The sequence below is a fragment of the Leptodactylus fuscus genome, chromosome 8, assembly GCF_031893055.1.
Source record: "Leptodactylus fuscus isolate aLepFus1 chromosome 8, aLepFus1.hap2, whole genome shotgun sequence".
NCBI classification, from domain to species: Eukaryota; Metazoa; Chordata; class Amphibia; order Anura; family Leptodactylidae; genus Leptodactylus; species Leptodactylus fuscus.
In genome coordinates, this window is record NC_134272.1 from 12143712 (window position 1) to 12160341 (window position 16630).

The 16630-nt window shown below is 47.2% G+C and overlaps 1 protein-coding gene across 4 annotated transcripts; it reads right to left on the minus strand.

Annotated features, from left to right (window-relative positions):
- Window positions 1-311: 311 nt before the first annotated feature.
- On the minus strand, window positions 312-15202 carry E4F1 (E4F transcription factor 1). 4 transcript variants are annotated; one of them, XM_075285646.1, is made up of 13 exons: window positions 15039-15202; window positions 10768-10910; window positions 9947-10043; window positions 9658-9857; window positions 9456-9576; window positions 7507-7659; window positions 7200-7342; window positions 6847-6952; window positions 6519-6739; window positions 6073-6271; window positions 5662-5819; window positions 5468-5530; window positions 312-3292 (listed from the first exon to the last, which is right to left on the minus strand). In XM_075285646.1, exons 1-13 carry the CDS (start codon window positions 15145-15147, stop codon window positions 2960-2962), a joined length of 2046 nt encoding a protein of 681 aa, XP_075141747.1. In that variant the 5' UTR covers window positions 15148-15202; the 3' UTR covers window positions 312-2959. The 4 variants fall into 4 exon arrangements, with proteins under 4 accessions (XP_075141747.1, XP_075141748.1, XP_075141746.1 ...); XM_075285647.1 differs by having other exon boundaries at window positions 7227-7342; window positions 9947-10046; XM_075285645.1 differs by having other exon boundaries at window positions 6519-6736; window positions 9947-10046.
- Window positions 15203-16630: the final 1428 nt, after the last annotated feature.

Here is a 16630-nt window from a genome sequence, read left to right on the forward strand (position 1 = left end):
CAGGACCCCCCCCCCCACACACACACTGCATAGAGGTGAGCACTCAATGAACAAGCACAGCGCCGTACATTGTATAGTGGCTGCACTTGGTATTGCAGCTCAGCCCAATTCGCCTGAATGGGACTGAGCGGCTGTACCATGTGATCTTTAAACAAGATGAGGCTGCGGCACTCGCAAGCCCCTCAACCTTTTCAAACAGCTGACGGGCAGCCCAAAGATTTACAGCAGAATTGACTGCAGGAAAAGGTGTGTGTGAACGGACGCCAGGTTTTAACATTTCCCACCAGTAATAAGTTAGTCCAGACGGGATGTCTTATAAAAGAAGGTTTATTAATAACACTACTCCACAGAGCCAGTAGTGACATGTGCTCTTCACATTTCCTCCATGATGTGGAAGTCGGCCATGATGGGCTGGGTCCCAAAATTCATGTAGAGAGGGAGGGAGGTATAAAAACAGGTTATGAAGCATTGCATAGGCATGTGAGGAACCTTAAAATTAAACCCCCAAAATATGGATCCCAAACAGCAGAGCAAACATACAATCCAATGCAGATAGTCAAAGAGCAATCCCCATTGATGTTTAGGCTGCAGACCCCTCCCCCTTGACTATTGCTCCTTGTCACTGCTGTCAGAGGGTTGCTCACGGTGACAATGACAATTGCTCTTTATTGCCACAACTGATGTAACATTGAAGATGGCCGCCACGTTCATCCTATAGAATTAGTTTAACTCTTAAATACTATAAAAAAAAACAAAAAAAACACAACTCATCTTTGGAATAAATAGCACAAACTGATAATGGGACTTTTTCATTCTCTCTTTCCCTTCAAGGGGTTTTCCAGAATTTAGATACTCCGTATTAGAGCAGCCAGATACTGTATCCAAACCCTAAGTCCATGAGTATCCAAATCCCAGAATACCCCTTTAAGGTATGGGCCTACACTGTAGCTTTCAGCAGGACTATCTGTCTGTCTGGCCAGCTGCCGTCTACAATCATCAAGTCTTGTGGTCTTTGACTACTTAAAGGGTAAAGGTCTGTTTATACGGGCAATGATCGCTTATATGACCATAGTTAAAGGCGTTATCCAGGATTAGAAACATGGCTGCTTCAATTCAGAAAGCGCTTCACTCTTCTTAGGAAATGGAACCACATTTGTTGGTGCCTTGGCACAGCTCAGCCCCATTCACTTGGATGGGACTGAGCTGATGTTGTACCATGATGTTACTGGCACAGGGATAGAGTGGGGCACAAGCTCTATTGATCACTGGCCTACTTACCACATATTCTCACCGTATAACAAAGATAGGCGTAGCCCCTTTAAAAGGTGTAATTCCATCTTAGACATTTCTGGCATATCCGGCATAAACATGGATGCCCCACCTCCGCCCCCCGGTCTATGTGATGGGACGGTGGCCGCACATATCCCTAAGCATTTTCTTCTATTAGAGTAATGACACAGCAGAGGTGTATTGCTTGCAGTTGTGGCCACTGGCCTAACAATGGCGCGGATAATACCTCATTTTATCCGTAACGCGGCACGGCCGTTACCTGGGTGGCCAGGATTTTAGCTACAAAGTGTGTCATTACCCAAAAGCCCCCGGCACACAGAGGCATACACATTGGAACATCTGGTCTGTACAGCAGGTAGAGTTCAGAACCCAGTCAGCGGGTTTGGACTCCTTGTATAATAGCAATCTATAAAGGCAGGAGTCCCTGCACTCTGTACACATAGTATAGGGGGGCAGGGACTCCCACAATCACAGATTACTATGAGATGAGGAGTCCAGGCAAAGAAACGCAGCCAGTATACAGAATGGATTTTCCAGTCTGGCTTACTCTGTGTGACCTGGGCTCGCAGAGTCCCGGGCTACTCTGCAGCATCAGAACACACCCCCCCCCCCACCCAATGATGCAATGGGGATGGATGACATCCAAGTACTTTCCGCTATATCAGTGTCCTCCCTCCTTGGTCTGCAGATGGCATCAAAATTCTCAAGAAGTCCAAGCTCTTTTACTTGCTGCATCACCAGACATTACAGGACTGATGACAGCTATGGGAGCACCAGAAATGTATATGACCAATGTCTAAGATAGGAATAACCCTTTAAATGCCTTTTCAAGGAATGTTTAGCTAAGGTGGAATGTCTTCTGCTGGGGACCGTGCGGCCATGACCAGAATGTGATCTCATAAATGTACAGACATCTTACCAAGTTTTAGGCAATGGCCCGATATAAAAACTAGCGTCAATTATTTAAAACACTCATCCTGTCCACTAAAAACAGAACCATTGTCCTCAGACAGGCACCGATGCTGGAGAATTGTGGCCACAGCTTATTGTTTAGTGGCACATGTCAATTACAGAGCAAGTGGACACGTGATGGTAACCCTACGCCCCCAGCACCTAGTATAAGCTCAAGTCTGAAGGGCTTACTGACATTCCTCTGGTGGTGGCCATGGAGGAGCGCTACATACAACACCCCATACGTGGCATAGCCATTAAGTTTCCAATTGAGAGTGAAGAGCCGCAGGTTTCTCAATGTGAGAAGGATTTGGGGTGCAGCTACCCACAGGTAATACAGACTTCAGAAGATACCAGCACATCTGACACTGGGTCATGACTGAGGATAGTAGTGCAAAGCCCAAAAGGCACAAGCCTTATCCTCGGACAGACCCAGCCATCTCCAGGGATCAACAGGTCAGAGTCACTTGAATGCACCGGTGGCTTAGGAACAACCTTCTTCCTAGCACCTCTATGACAAGACGTTAGTAATACTATAGTCAGGCTCACGGTTTGGCTCCTCCAGTCTGTAGCGAAGGCTTTTACACTTGTGTGTGCCATTAGACCTGAGACACGGCGCCATCTAGTGGAGGCTGAAGATTGCAATTCACAGCAGACCAGTGTACAAAATTTGGCTTCCTGTTTTAATCCGAGGTCATCACATAGAAGGTGTAGACCGCTACACAATAACCGTCTGCACCTCCACCTCCCCGTCATGTGACGTTATGACAAACTCTCCAACCTGTTCCACATCCTCCGGTACTATTACTTCCTCCACAGGAGAAACGTCATTAGTAATTACTGTTCCATCTCCAATGGCTGAGGCCAGGGTCAGGGCGACTTGCTCAGTCAGAGATTCTGGGGTAGCTATGGTTATCGTGTCTGTAGTGGGGACTTCCTCTATGCAGGGCTCAGTAGTGTCATCCAGTGTCATATTTTGTACAATGATCTGTTGTCCCGGGCTGGCGTTGCTTACCAGCTGCTGTACTACATTCAGAATATGGCCGTCGACCTGTACAACAGATATGAAGGCAAAGTAAGCAAATGCTGAAATGCAGTTGACATAAAATACACACAAGATATAATGCATATGGGCAGTGGTAATGGGGTCATGCTGACCCAACAACACTACCGCAACTCCATACACAGGCTTCAAGTGCTATGTAACAATCTGAAGCCTACCGATAGGTTTCACGTATACTGCACTCACCACATTAAGAAATTTCGGTTGAACACACGGGTTCTGCCCTTCGCTATACCCAATGATGGCATCATTTTGCAGGTAAAGAGGTTATGCAGGGTAAATGGCGCTTACTAGTACATTCTCAGCAGCACATAAGCTGTATTACTTATATATAAGCAGGCCCCCCACCCGCTGGCCTGTCAAGAACGTCTTTCTTCAAAGCAGTGCCTATCGCGCTATACAGTGTGAACGGGGAGCCCCCTTCCTCTGCTCACAGTGCTCGTCCATAGACGAGTATTATCAGGAGGGGAGGGGGCGTTCCTCCCCACTCACACTGTACAGCGCTATAGGCGCTGCTGTGAAGAAGGACGTACCTGACAGACTGTCAGGAATGCCCTTCTGACTGTAAAGAGCTACGGTACCGGGACTGACAGCTCTTCACCCGGGGCACAGATCGGGAAGGCCGACAGTGCACTGAATTCAGTGTATAGAACTGCCTGTGCCCCCAAACCATGAAAGGTCCTCTTTAACATAAGCAGATGCTACGATTATGACATTTCCACTTACAAAGCTTACTGAGTAAGCGGCCATTTTCTTGTGGCCCGAGCATGCGCAGTCGGCGAGGCCTAGAAGATTGAAACCTAGGACAGAAGCAGACACAGGGAGAGGCCGTTCCAGAAGAAGATGGAGGCGGCGCTGGAGAGTTCTCTTGCAGCATTGGGGATGCCCCCAACCGCCCCTAGTGCTGCAAGGATGACTCATTTGCATACCAAAAAAAACTGGATTATATACCCAACGGCGGCGCGGAGAACACATCTAAAAGGTAGGCAAAGAAAAGGCTATTCCTATGTGTCAGTCGGGAAAAAAAAAAAAAGGGTATCCAATGATAGAATCCCCTTAACCACTTCAGTACCGGGCCAATTTGTGGTCCAGGACCAGACACATTTTAGGTTTATTTTGTATGTGCGGTTTTGAGGGCTGTAACATTTTTCCCGTATGTCTCAGTCAACTATTTGTTGCGTCTTTTTTCGGGGACATATAGGGCTTTATTTTTATGTTGTTTTTATTTTTGAATGTGTTTTAATTTTTTTTATATCTGGGAAAATATAAACAAAATAGGAGGGAAATTGTGTCTGGTTTTCAATTTTTTTTTTTAATTTAATAACACAAAGTGTCACTGAAAATCTTTATAAAACAGTTTTTCCTCTCCGTTACGGTAATTTTTATTTTGTATGGTGTTGTCGGGGGTGGGGCTATAACCTTTAATAACGGCGTTTTATTAGCGTATTATTTATTTATTTTTTATTATTATTTTATTTACATTTTTTTAAAACTTTTTTATTATATTTTTTTTTTTTTTTCAGATTGTGTCCCCATAAGGTGATAAGAGACCTTTGGGGACATCTGATCACTTATTTTTTTGTACTGGAGGCTGATTTCTCCTATAACTGGGGCTGCTACATTTAACCCCAGATACAGGAGGAATCCAACCTCCTGCACACTGTATACACAGTATGCAGAGCTGATCTGAGTCCTGTAGGAACCAGCAGCTCTGGTAAGACTCTGCTCCCAGCGGATCACGTGTCCGCCGGGTCAGAGGGCAGCTGAATTATGGCTGCGTCCATAGCCGTGTATACAGCGCTCATTGAGCACTGTATACACAGCGATCGAGAAGGCAGGGGAGGTAATAAATCTGCCCTGTCTTCTCTCTAGGAGCTCCGGCTGAAGTTACAGCCGGCTCCTATTGAAAGCAGCTACACGATCTCCGTGCAGCTGCTGTGTTCTGGTGGACGTACAGGTACGTCCTGGCAGAACTAGACAACCACTTCCCGGACGTATATAGTCTATGGGCGGTCCGGAAGTGGTTAAGTTCAGGTCACATGACACATAACCCTGGTCGCGATGTACAATAACAACCCAGACACCCGTATGCTGAGGCAGTATTCTAACAACTATAATGGTTGTGGCTGCATGGCCATCCTCTAACATGTTATCGTGACTCACCTCCTGGGCTCCTGTGGTCTGTAGCAGCTCAGCGGCCTCACTAGTTTCTATTTCCTCAGAAGTCTGTGTTTATGCAGAGTACAGGGGGAGGGAAAAAAAAAACCTTTAGACTTAAACCAATCAGAATATATCACACAACTAAACACTGCTGTGATAATGCATCTGCAGCGGACAGTATGGCCAATACGAAATACCTCAATAATATATTCCTGAGTATCGGCGACCACTGAAGAAAACTCCACCAGCATGGTATGGGGCTCCTCGGACGTGGTTGTGCTGCTCATGGCTTCCGAGCTATTGCTATTTTCTGTTGGATCCATCTGGTCTGTACTTTGTAGGATCACACATCCACCTAAAGAGGACAAAGACATCATTACCACGGACAAAGGTACATAAGTCATCAGCAAGGCACAGGAAACTGGGGCCGGAAACCCCTTTTAAGATTAAACCAATATACATGAGCTTAAAGGATTAGAAAAGAGAAAGTCTTCCAGGCCTGATCCACTAGTCCATATAATTGTCTCGATGCATCTTCTTACATAGTCCTAATATCAGACCAGCTGTAATGATGTTATATAGTATCCCGGCTCTGTATATAAGCTTACCTTTGGTTTTCATGTGGCGGTTTAACGTTCCATGTTCTGCAAATCCTCGGCCACATCTTGGGCATTTAAATGGTTTCTCACCCGTGTGATGCCTAATATGTCGCACCAAAGAGCCCTTCTCCCTGAAGCTATGAGGGCAGTACTGACATACATAGGGCTTCTCTTCTAAGTGGGTGCGTAAATGAACTTGTTGGGCGTTCTGTAACAAAGATTGCAACTTAGGTTATTATGAAAATTATAAAATTAGATAGGCACACTCTACCCATATTCTATTTTATGACATGGTATGCTGAACGCTTGCAACAAATAACTAGGGATTTACCATTTACACACCCACACTTACCTCTCCTGCCTCAGGCTTGTGGCTCCTTCTGCCACTTTGCACCAACATGCATTCCCACATACAGGCACTCAGCACCTACAGACCTCTACTTTGTCCTGCTCACCTTCGTTTTGTATCTCTTCCCACATTTTGGACAGGGGTACGGCCGGTCATCAGAGTGTACCCTCATGTGACCTTTGACATGTGCTACCGTTTTGTACATCTTGCCGCATTCTCCGCACTTGTATTTCCGGATATTGCCGTGGGATTCCAGATGCTTTTTCAGCATGTGAGCCTTTAAGAACTCCCGGCCGCACTGATCGCAGCTAAACAGCTTGCAGCCTGCTGAGACAACCAACAGCAGTTCGTTACTAGATTGTACTGAGGCGTCTTCATTTCTCAGACAGACTCGCTATAAGTTACGTTACTAGGATTATGTGACAATACTTCACCTTCGTGCCCCTTTAGATGGACTTTCAAGGAGTTGCTGCTCTTGCACACTGCACCACATTGAGAACACTTGAAACTCTCGAGGTCCTTGTTCACTATACCATCTATCTATTGGAAAAGAGAACCAGATATTAACGGGTATCACGCCTTCATGTGCTGCAGCCGCTTATCTTCACTACAATGTAACCCTCTGCTAAAAAAATAAAGACAGAATATACGATTCTAGCATTTCTGTCTCCATCTCCCCTGCAGGTCAAACAAAGCTACTACCACATGGCTGCGTCTACAGAGCAATGGCAGCACCCTGAGGTCACGAGGACTTGGTTTGACACTTTACAGGAAAATCTCTACTCACCCCCGTTTTGAAAGCCACAGCTCGCACCTGGACATGAATTTCATGGAGTAAGTTTCCCTTGTCATCGGTTACGAGCTGGATCACCGGACTGCCATCTATTTCATCTGTTCCTAGATGTGACGTGACGTCTGTAGATACTAAAACTGCAAGGGAATAAAACTTGGTTCACATTGGGACAGTAGCAATGTCGTGCACATGCAAATAGTAAATGTTTCACCCTTACCACCACCATCCTCCACCTACAGACAGGGGGACACTCAATACTATATAAGCAGACACAACTTTGCTGTCTTTGCTGTGAACAGACCTGAGGAGTTGGCATCTCGCTTGAGCACAATACTGTTCCCCAGGACGTGGCTGAGCTTCTCTGTGCAGGGTGTGAGAGACCTCATATGCCTTGATAAAGCCCCCGACTCACGGAAACTCTTCCCACACTTTGAACAGCTGTATGGCCGCTCGTCTAGTTAGAAAAGGGAGAAAACCAGACATCAAAAACGGATAAGAATACACTTCTGATTCAGGAGATCCCCCATATTTATGAGCTTGTCAGTCTTCCTAAAACCCGTGGGTTCCCTTTTATATTTATAGACCAAGTATGCTGATATTAATATAGAATAGAACCAATAACCAATATCACTGGCAGGCAACCGTAGAGGAATGGAGAACCATTGTTACACCTTCAGAGGGTTGTGACATTTACTTGGCATTATGTTGTCTAAAGATCAAGAGGGTAGTGGTATGAATGGTGGGGGGTCTTTGATTGACCCAATTTGTTCCAATTGGCTTGTTGGGGTCTTGCACATCAAAATCCTCTCCAAAAACTGCCCTATGGAACCAGTGCCAGAAATCCAAAGCCAACCCACACGATTAGCCTCAAAGTCAATGGGACAGATTGTGAGGTCTTCTGACACATTAAAAGGGATCCTATCATTGGATTCCCTTTTTCTGACTAACCACATAGGAATAGCCTTAAGAAAGTCTATTCTTCTCCTAACTTTAGATGTCTTCTCGGTGCCGCTGTTCCATAGAAATCACGGTTTTCTTCAGTATGTAAATGAGTTATTTCGCAGCACTGGGGGCGGCCCCCAAAACTGCAAGAGAATTATCCAGCACCGCCTCCAGCTTCATCTGGAACAGCCTCTCCCTGTGTCTTCTTCCGTCCTGGGTGTCAATGTTCTAGGCCTTGGGCAGAGCCGACAGTGCATGCCCGGGCCACAAGAAAATGGCGGCTTTCACCAGCTTACTGCCTGAGGCCCAAGGCCTAGAAGATTGAAACCCAGGACAAAAGACAACGCAGGGAGAAGCCGTTCCAGACCAAGATAGAGGCGGCGCTGGAGAGTTCTCTCGCAGCATTGGGAACGCCCCCAGTGCAGTTTGAGCGCTGAGGACCGACCCAAGTGCTGTGAGAGAACTCATTTGCATACCGAAGAAAACCCAGATTTCTACCGAACGGCAGTGCGGAGAAGACATCTAAAGGTAGGAGAAGAATAGACTTTCTTAAAGAGGACCTTTCACCACTTTTGGGCACATGCAGCGTTATATACTGCTGGAAAGCTGACAGTGCGCTGAATTCAGCACACTGTCGGCTTTCCCGATCTGTGCCCGGTGTACAGAGCTTACGGTGCCGGTACCGTAGTGCTCTATGGTCAGAAGGGCATTTCTGACCATTAGCCAGAGACGTCCTTCTGCCTTGCGGCGCCTATCGCGCTGTGCTGTGGAGCGGGGAGGAACTCCCCCCTCCCTCTGCTCACAGCGCTCGTCCATAGACGAGTATTATCAGGGAGGGAGGGGGCGTTCCTCCCCGCTCCACAGCACAGCGCAATAGGCGCCGTGAGGCAGAAGGACGTCTCTGGCTAATGGTCAGAAACGCCCTTCTGACCATAGAGCACTACGGTACCGGCACTGTAAGCTCTTTACAGCGGGCACAGATCGGGAAAGCCGACAGTGCGCTGAATTCAGCGCACTGTCAGCTTTCCAGCAGTATATAACACTGCATGTGCCCAAAAGTGGTGAAAGGTCCTCTTTAAGGCTATTCCTACGTGCTAGGCAGAAAAAATAGCATTTTAATGATAGGATCCCTTTAATTCAGCCATGTGACGCAGCAAGATCGAGCAGATGCCTTTTTGTCAGGGAACTAAAGAAATGGCAGACAGTTTTGGGCCAATTCTTGGAGGGACTTTTGGAGATGTAAGATTCCTCCATGTGAACATACCCTAAAGGTGACACGTGGCCCCCTTTCCTTCCCGCGTTCCTTACCAGTGTGCCTCCTGATATGGCGGATGAGCGAGCCCTTTGTCCTGAATGAATCCCCGCACATCTTGCACTGAAAGTCTTTCTTGGTGCTGTGGGTGAGCATGTGAGCTTTCAGAATGGTGCACTAGAAATAAAGAAGAGGCCATTAATCAGGAGGTCCTCAAGAACAAAGTGTGACCACGTGAACCCCAGAACATTAACTTACACTCTTAAAAGTCTTTTCACACGTCTGGCAGACAAATCGCCCTTTCTCGTCCACAATCAGCTTCACCACGGGAGACTCATCAGTGTGCACCGGCACCTCCGGGCCTTCCTGCCACTCCACCTCCATTTCCTGAACGTCCGTCTTTTGACCATCAACCAGATTGTCCTCACTGTCGATGACCTTCACCTCTTCTGATATTGCTGAGGTGACAAAAAACAGATGTAAGGGGCTGGCGACAAGTTTCAGTGACTGGAGCGGGCAATAACTAGATAATAGTAAGGATCTCTACCTATCTCCTCAGCACTGCTGATGTCCTCTTGTAAGGAGGTGGTCTCCACAACCACGTGAGAGATGTCGCCGTTGTCTTCATCTATACATGGCACCACCTGCTGTTACAAACACTCATGAGATTTATAACTTCATGGTAAGGCACAAGGCTAATACAGAGGAGCTGAGACGTCTAACGTTCTGTAGCGGGGGGCTTCCTTATATAAGACACAACCCCGCCAAGTGCAGGGAATTATTGAAGTACAACATTAGAGATCTTCTGCACCAACACGTGAATGTACAATTCCGTCCTGCAAGGTCTGTATAGACAATGCAACACAACATGTCTGCTTTATGGCATCTGCAATGAATGAAATAACCGAGAAATGTCCCAGACTGTGTCCGGGAAGAGAAGGAGAGCAGACGCGCCCTGGGCTGAATACAGAGTCTTATCTATGTGCATAGTGCTCCGATCTCAGTGTATATATTCTTGCCTACCTCCATCTATTCTTCAGCAAACTTGTCATACCAGAGTCCTAGTCGAGCTATTAAGATACAGATCACAGTGTTTGATGGCAAAAACTACCTTATGCACCTAGCAGAGCAGAAAAGTGATCTAAATAGATGGGTAGGAATGTCAATGGAGTCATCTGTAAAGGTATGAACTTCTATTGTGACCCTGTCTTGTCTAAGATTACTGCTGCAATGAAAATCCCCAACGAAATTAGTGCAAGACTGCTATTAGGCTTAGTGGGCTGAGTGAAAATTGCACAATAATGTACTTTATTTTTTTTCCCCCTTAAACATGTGATGTGTTCCCTTTAAGGCCGGGAGGCCGTTTACCTCTTGGCTGCTGAGGGCTGATATGGAAGACTGGTAGTTCTGCTCCAGGTCCTGTTGGCAGACTTTTTGTATCTTGTGCTGGACAAACTCTTCCAAGCTCGTGAATTCAGTGTGACAGCGACCACATCTATGCACATCTGCATCTGGAAGGCAGCAGGAAACCAAAAACACACACAGACATGAACAAAGGGGCTGAATATCGGCTATTAAAAGGAGCGGCTCAGCAGGAAACGATCAAAAATATTTTGTCCATTGAAATGTTCACGCTGCCTGCTGAATCGGAGGATTGCCCCGTTATTGTAGGCAGATGGGATCACACCGACTGTCAGGAATATTGATGACTACAGACAGGATTACAGCGCTGCCGGGAGTGTATACAGTGGGGGAAGGGGTGCACAAAGGGATAGCCACCATTGATCTGCATGGAGACTTATTGAGACTTTATGCAGATGGACATCTTAAACCTGCATATTGGGGCTGTCCAGGTTTTAGGATTGTATTGCCTTTCCTTAGGACCTCTTCCAACATCTCTGCTATACATGATACAGGGCTGGAAGCAGTTGGCTTAGCGCCCTGGATAACACGGATATCAATGGGAGCGGAGCTGCTGGACTGGTGATGCACACTATATAGAGTAGAAAATAGATATAGTATATACTAAGGGTGTCAGAAGAGGCCCATACACCTGAGCACACTTTATGGGCCTCAGAGAAGGGTCAGGCATGATGAATTTCAATAGACCCAGCCATGGGCAGAAGCAGCAACGTTCTCCCCTCTCCTTGTTCATTGCACATGCCGAGCCAAGCATGCATGTGTATGTAAAGTATCTGGCAAGACAAGCGGTGGCCAAATGGAATCGCCATCTAGAGCGCATGGGCCGCTTTATGGATGTGCTATATCAGTAGGTGTCCATGAGGGACTTGCAGTCACAGATCTGCCAGACGGTCTTATGTATCCTGGCAGATTATAGACTTACATGTTTACAGTGACCATCTATATATAAAATACACAGTATATTCTACATGGCTCCCCGTTTTACCCTGGGAATAGACAGACGCCTCCCATCGCCGACATCAGCAGCAGCCCAGACTGGATGTGATCACAAGTCGCTCCATTGGGTGGGGGATGCACCAGCTGACTGTCAGCTCTATTGTACTGGATAGGCAGGATTATAGCGGTGACAATGGCCAGAGGATAATGGGATGACCCCACTGATAACATTCAGTCTGCACAGCAAAAGCTGCAAAGAGGAAACATGCAAAGCACGAAGCGGCAGCCTATTGTGTGCCCTCCAACAACCTGGCTGCTTATCTCCACCACTAGGGATCAGACTGTATCACCAGACTACATCTCTGCAAGGCAGTGGACCCCAATTGCTCAGGGCATGCTGGGAGTTGTAGTTTTTAAACCACTGGAGAGACAGATGTTGGCAAACACTCCAAAAAGTGAAGCCTTCAGCTCTCCAGACAAGTCAGTGTAATGCTTTCTCCATAAAATAAGAATTATGCTGTTCCTCTATTACACCTCCTGGAAATGAAATAAATTGACAGCAGGGTGTTATGGTCAGGGCCATATTCCTCTACACTCTCACACTTTCCAAGCAAAGCCGCCAAGAGCGTAGGGACGTGGCCCGTAGAGGAATAGTAATATCTAGTTGTCAAATTATATATACCAAGAGGAATAACAGAGGAACAGCACACCACAGGTCCAAGAAAAGATGTCTCAGGATAGTCATTTCAATGCAAATATGTACTAAAACAGGAAAGAACACAAACACATGGGGCAACACAGTGGCTCAGTGGTTAGCACTGCAGCCTTGCAGCACTGGAGTCCTGAGTTCAAATCCCGCCAGGAACAACATCTGCAAGGAGTTTGTATGTTCTCCCCGTGTTTGCATGGATTTCCTCCCATACTCCAAAGACATACTGACAGGTGAAAAAAATATACATTCTGCGCCCCGACGAAGCTGAAATGGCAAAACGCGCCAGACAAAAATGTCTTTGTTTTATTTATGGTGGTTTATATGTAATAAAACAGACAAGTCCGCAGAGTCTGTGTACTGAGCGAAGGTGTCTGCTCCTGTAGTAATAGCTGTATGTGGCCGCCAATGATAGCACATCTATACTGTATAATCCACAGATCACTGGTAGCCACATACAGGCCGGGCTTGGCCGCTATGGCAGCTGCAACCCACTGAAGGAGGGGAAAAAAAAGGGGCACGTAATTTTGATGTCATTTTTGGTGCAATTTCTTAATTTAACAGATAAAATGTGTTTATTTAATAGATCTCACCCAGAAAATTAAAAACTGCATCAAAAATACCTCTGGTTTTTTTTCCCACCCATGTGCATAGACTGTTACAGACGCCTCATCGATCCTGGTAAGTAACGGGGTCCAAAATCAACTGCGACCTCTGTTTTGGTGACAAAGTCGGGATCACCTCCAGGGCTTTTTCGTGACAGGGAAACTACAATTCCCAGCATGCCACTACTGCTAACGCTAGAATGGAGTGGCATGGCGCGGATCCAGCGGCTGGTGCTGCCTCAGGTCCAGGTGTGTTCGCTATACCGGGCTGTCGCCACCACCGCACCCTCTGCGTTTGTTTTTGCAGCGTGGTCCAAGTACCGTACTAAGTATATATGCATCACCTAAATGTAACCCTCCCCTGCCTGGTTTAACATAGACGGAGGGTACAGTGCCTAATACTGACCGTCACAGGAGATGGACACCGTGGACAAGGCAGCGCCACCTACTGGATCCACGCCAGTCCTGGGAGAAGCTACTTCCATAGCGGTTCTCTAGGGAGTTTTGTTTACTTACATACTCCAGGGGTTCTTAGATGCTGCACCTTGGGGTCCAGGCTGGGTCAGAACCTTGGTCATGTGACCAGAGCCAGCACCTGGCCTGAGGTCACTCCACCTCCTCCCTTCTGTCCTATATTGACAGTTTGCATGATGGGGACTGGCAGCGTCAGTAAAGCAAGGCCCATAGTACAGATAACTACCTGTCATGTGTCTCGGGGTCTGAACAGGCCTGGAAACCCCAAGTGCAGCATCTAAAAAACACACCAACTAACAAATAGGCAGAAAGTAAGATTCTCTGGATAATCCCTTTAACTAGAGATGAGCGAGTACTGTTCAGATCAGCCGATCCGAACAGCACGCTCGCATAGAAATGAATGGACGTAGCCGGCACGCGGGGGGTTAAGCGGCCGGCCGCCGTCAAAGCGGAAGTACCAGGTGCATCCATTCATTTCTATGGAGCGTGCTGTTCGGATCGGCTGATCCCCACAGTACTCGCTCATCTCTACCTTTAACACCTCCATTCTAGCATCAACTCTGCCCTGATCTCCATAGGACCAGTCCTATAGAAGGAGGTATCCTCAAAACCTGTCTGTTACCCTACAACCTATGGAAACTACATCTCCCAGCATGCCCTGACCTCCATAATGCCATAAAGTCCTTACTGAAGGGGCATCTCCTCATAAGGACCCATCTATCAGCCTACCAGCCGTAGAAACTACATCTCCCAGCATGCCTTGCAAATCACCTTACATCTATCAGCCTACCAGCCGTAGAAACTACATCTCCCAGCATGCCTTGCAAATCACCTTACATCTATCAGCCTACCAGCTGTAGAAACTACATCTCCCAGCATGCCCTGCAAATCACCTTCCATCTATCAGCCTACCAGCCGTAGAAACTACATCTCCCAGCATGCCCTGCAAATCACCTTCCATCTATCAGCCTACCAGCCGTAGAAACTACATCTCCCAGCATGCCCTGCAAATCACCTTACATCTATCAGCCTACCAGCTGTAGAAACTACGTCTCCCAGCATGCCCTGCAAATCACCTTCCATCTATTAGCCTATAACCAATAGAAACTACATGTCCCAGTATGCCCTGCATAACACCTTCCATCTAATAAGCCGAAGGAACTACATCTCCCAGCATGCTCTGTTTCTCCCCAGCTGAAGAGTCACAGCTGCTTTGTGGCAGACTCAAGGCAACCATGAGAAGTATTTAGAGGACCCCTTTAAGGAGGAGTCACTGTCTTGGGGGATCTTAATAAACGCAGCAAATGAACTAAAGTGTGGAGAGAAGGGGCAGACAGACAGTACGCGGGGCACAGGGCATGTCATAGTGATGGTGCCCATGTCTGAGCAGCGCCCCCTCCTCCGCACACACGTGCACTTGTTATGACACCACAGGACACAGCAGGGAGTCACTGCCCGCTTATACTGGAGCCCCGGCTGTATTACACACTCACCTTCCTCCTTAAAGTGGGTGATGAGGGGCACCACAGGCAGGCAGGGGATGACCAGACCGCTGGGAACAGTCACCGCCGCGCCCACCCCCGGCTCCAGCTCCGAGCTCATCCCAGCCAGGACTTCTCCTCCTCTGTCGCAACGAACGAGCGCACAGCGGCTGCAACACAACACAAAATGGCGACTTTACGACCGTGTCGTCATAACAACGGAGCTGACGGTGGGCACGTAAAGCAGAAAGGCAGAGTGAGAACGTGACGGCGCGACGCAAAGAGCGTGAAGCGGCCATGTTGTTTAAGGGCACAGTGCCAGTAGTTTGATAGTAAACTGGGGATAGTGGATTACAACATGTGTAAAGCCACAAGTGTAGTTCTACTCATCTAAAGATAGGGGGCAGATATAGATTTATACCGGTGTGTGTGTGTGTGTGTGTGTGTATATATATATATATAAAATAAAATATAATTGACAAATCTTTACATTGTGCATTATTTAAAGGGATATTCCCAACAGAGCATTTATGGCTGTATCAGTGGGATATGCCATATCTATCCAATTGATGCGGGTCCTGCCTCATGAACGGGTTCCCCTGCCATAGGTGCGCATGCGCAGGTCTCTCCCTCCACCTGTATGTATACTTGTCAACATTGTAGTTCCCCTATATGGGAGTACAACCCTGTACACTAGGCCAAGCTCCATTGTATGGTCACGTCTCTTTGGTGGTGTCACCCATTTTTTTGTGATATGGGCTAGAACAGGGGTAGGGAACCTTTGGCTCTCCAGCTGCTGTGAAACTACAACTCCCAGCATGCTCCATTCACTTCCATGGGAGTTCCAAGAACAACAGAGCAAGTATGCATGCTGGGAGTTGTAGTTTTGCAACAGCTGGAGAGCCGTACGTTCCCTACCCCTGGGCTAGAATGTCACTTCTTTTTCAAGTTGTGGCCAGTACAGTGAGGGCCCATTGGATGCCGGGGCATTTTGCCAGGATTTGGAGACTTGCCCACTCTTCTGACCCTTCTGGAACCTCTGGAACAATTGGCCAGTGTGCTTGTATGGGACTTCCAAATATACCTGAGGGTCATTTACAACATGCCCTATGGATACAGCCATAAATGCTCAGGTGGGAATACCCCTTTGCGTAAAGGGTTAATTCTATCTTGGCAAATCCAGGTCCGAGGTCTGGTTCCGATCACATGACCCGGGGACGCAAATAGACCCAAACCACCGGGTCCATGATCAAGAATCCAACGGATGAATTAAAGTAAATTTAAGTCCCCTGACAACCCCTTTAAGGGTAGTATACCAAGCCAATGCTCAACGTAGAGATTGCTTGCTTTCCTCATCTCTCGTGACGTAGACATGTCCTGTGGCCTGCAGTACAACAAGGAGTTAATGAATAATTAACGCTCATGGTTAATTTATGGTCTGTGCTCAGTTTCTGAGTTAATCATCCATTCGCCTCCCTTGTGGCTCCGCCATGTGATACCCAGTGTCTTCCCTGTTGTTTACTTTTGTCACCTGGTTGCCATGATCTGTTCCCTCCTCCTTCTGTTGCTATGGAGGAGCTGTTCGTCTTGTAGGAGCATCAGTC

Coding starts and splice junctions, on each gene's coding strand:
- E4F1 (XM_075285643.1), bottom strand. CDS start 15,147: ATGAGCTCGGAGCTGGAGCCGGGGGTGGGCGCGGCGGTGACTGTTCCC. Junction 9,577..9,657: donor GTGAAAAGACTTTTAAGAGT/GTAAGTTAATGT, acceptor CTTTATTTCTAG/TGCACCATTCTGAAAGCTCA. Junction 7,343..7,506: donor GCGAGATGCCAACTCCTCAG/GTCTGTTCACAG, acceptor ATTCCCTTGCAG/TTTTAGTATCTACAGACGTC.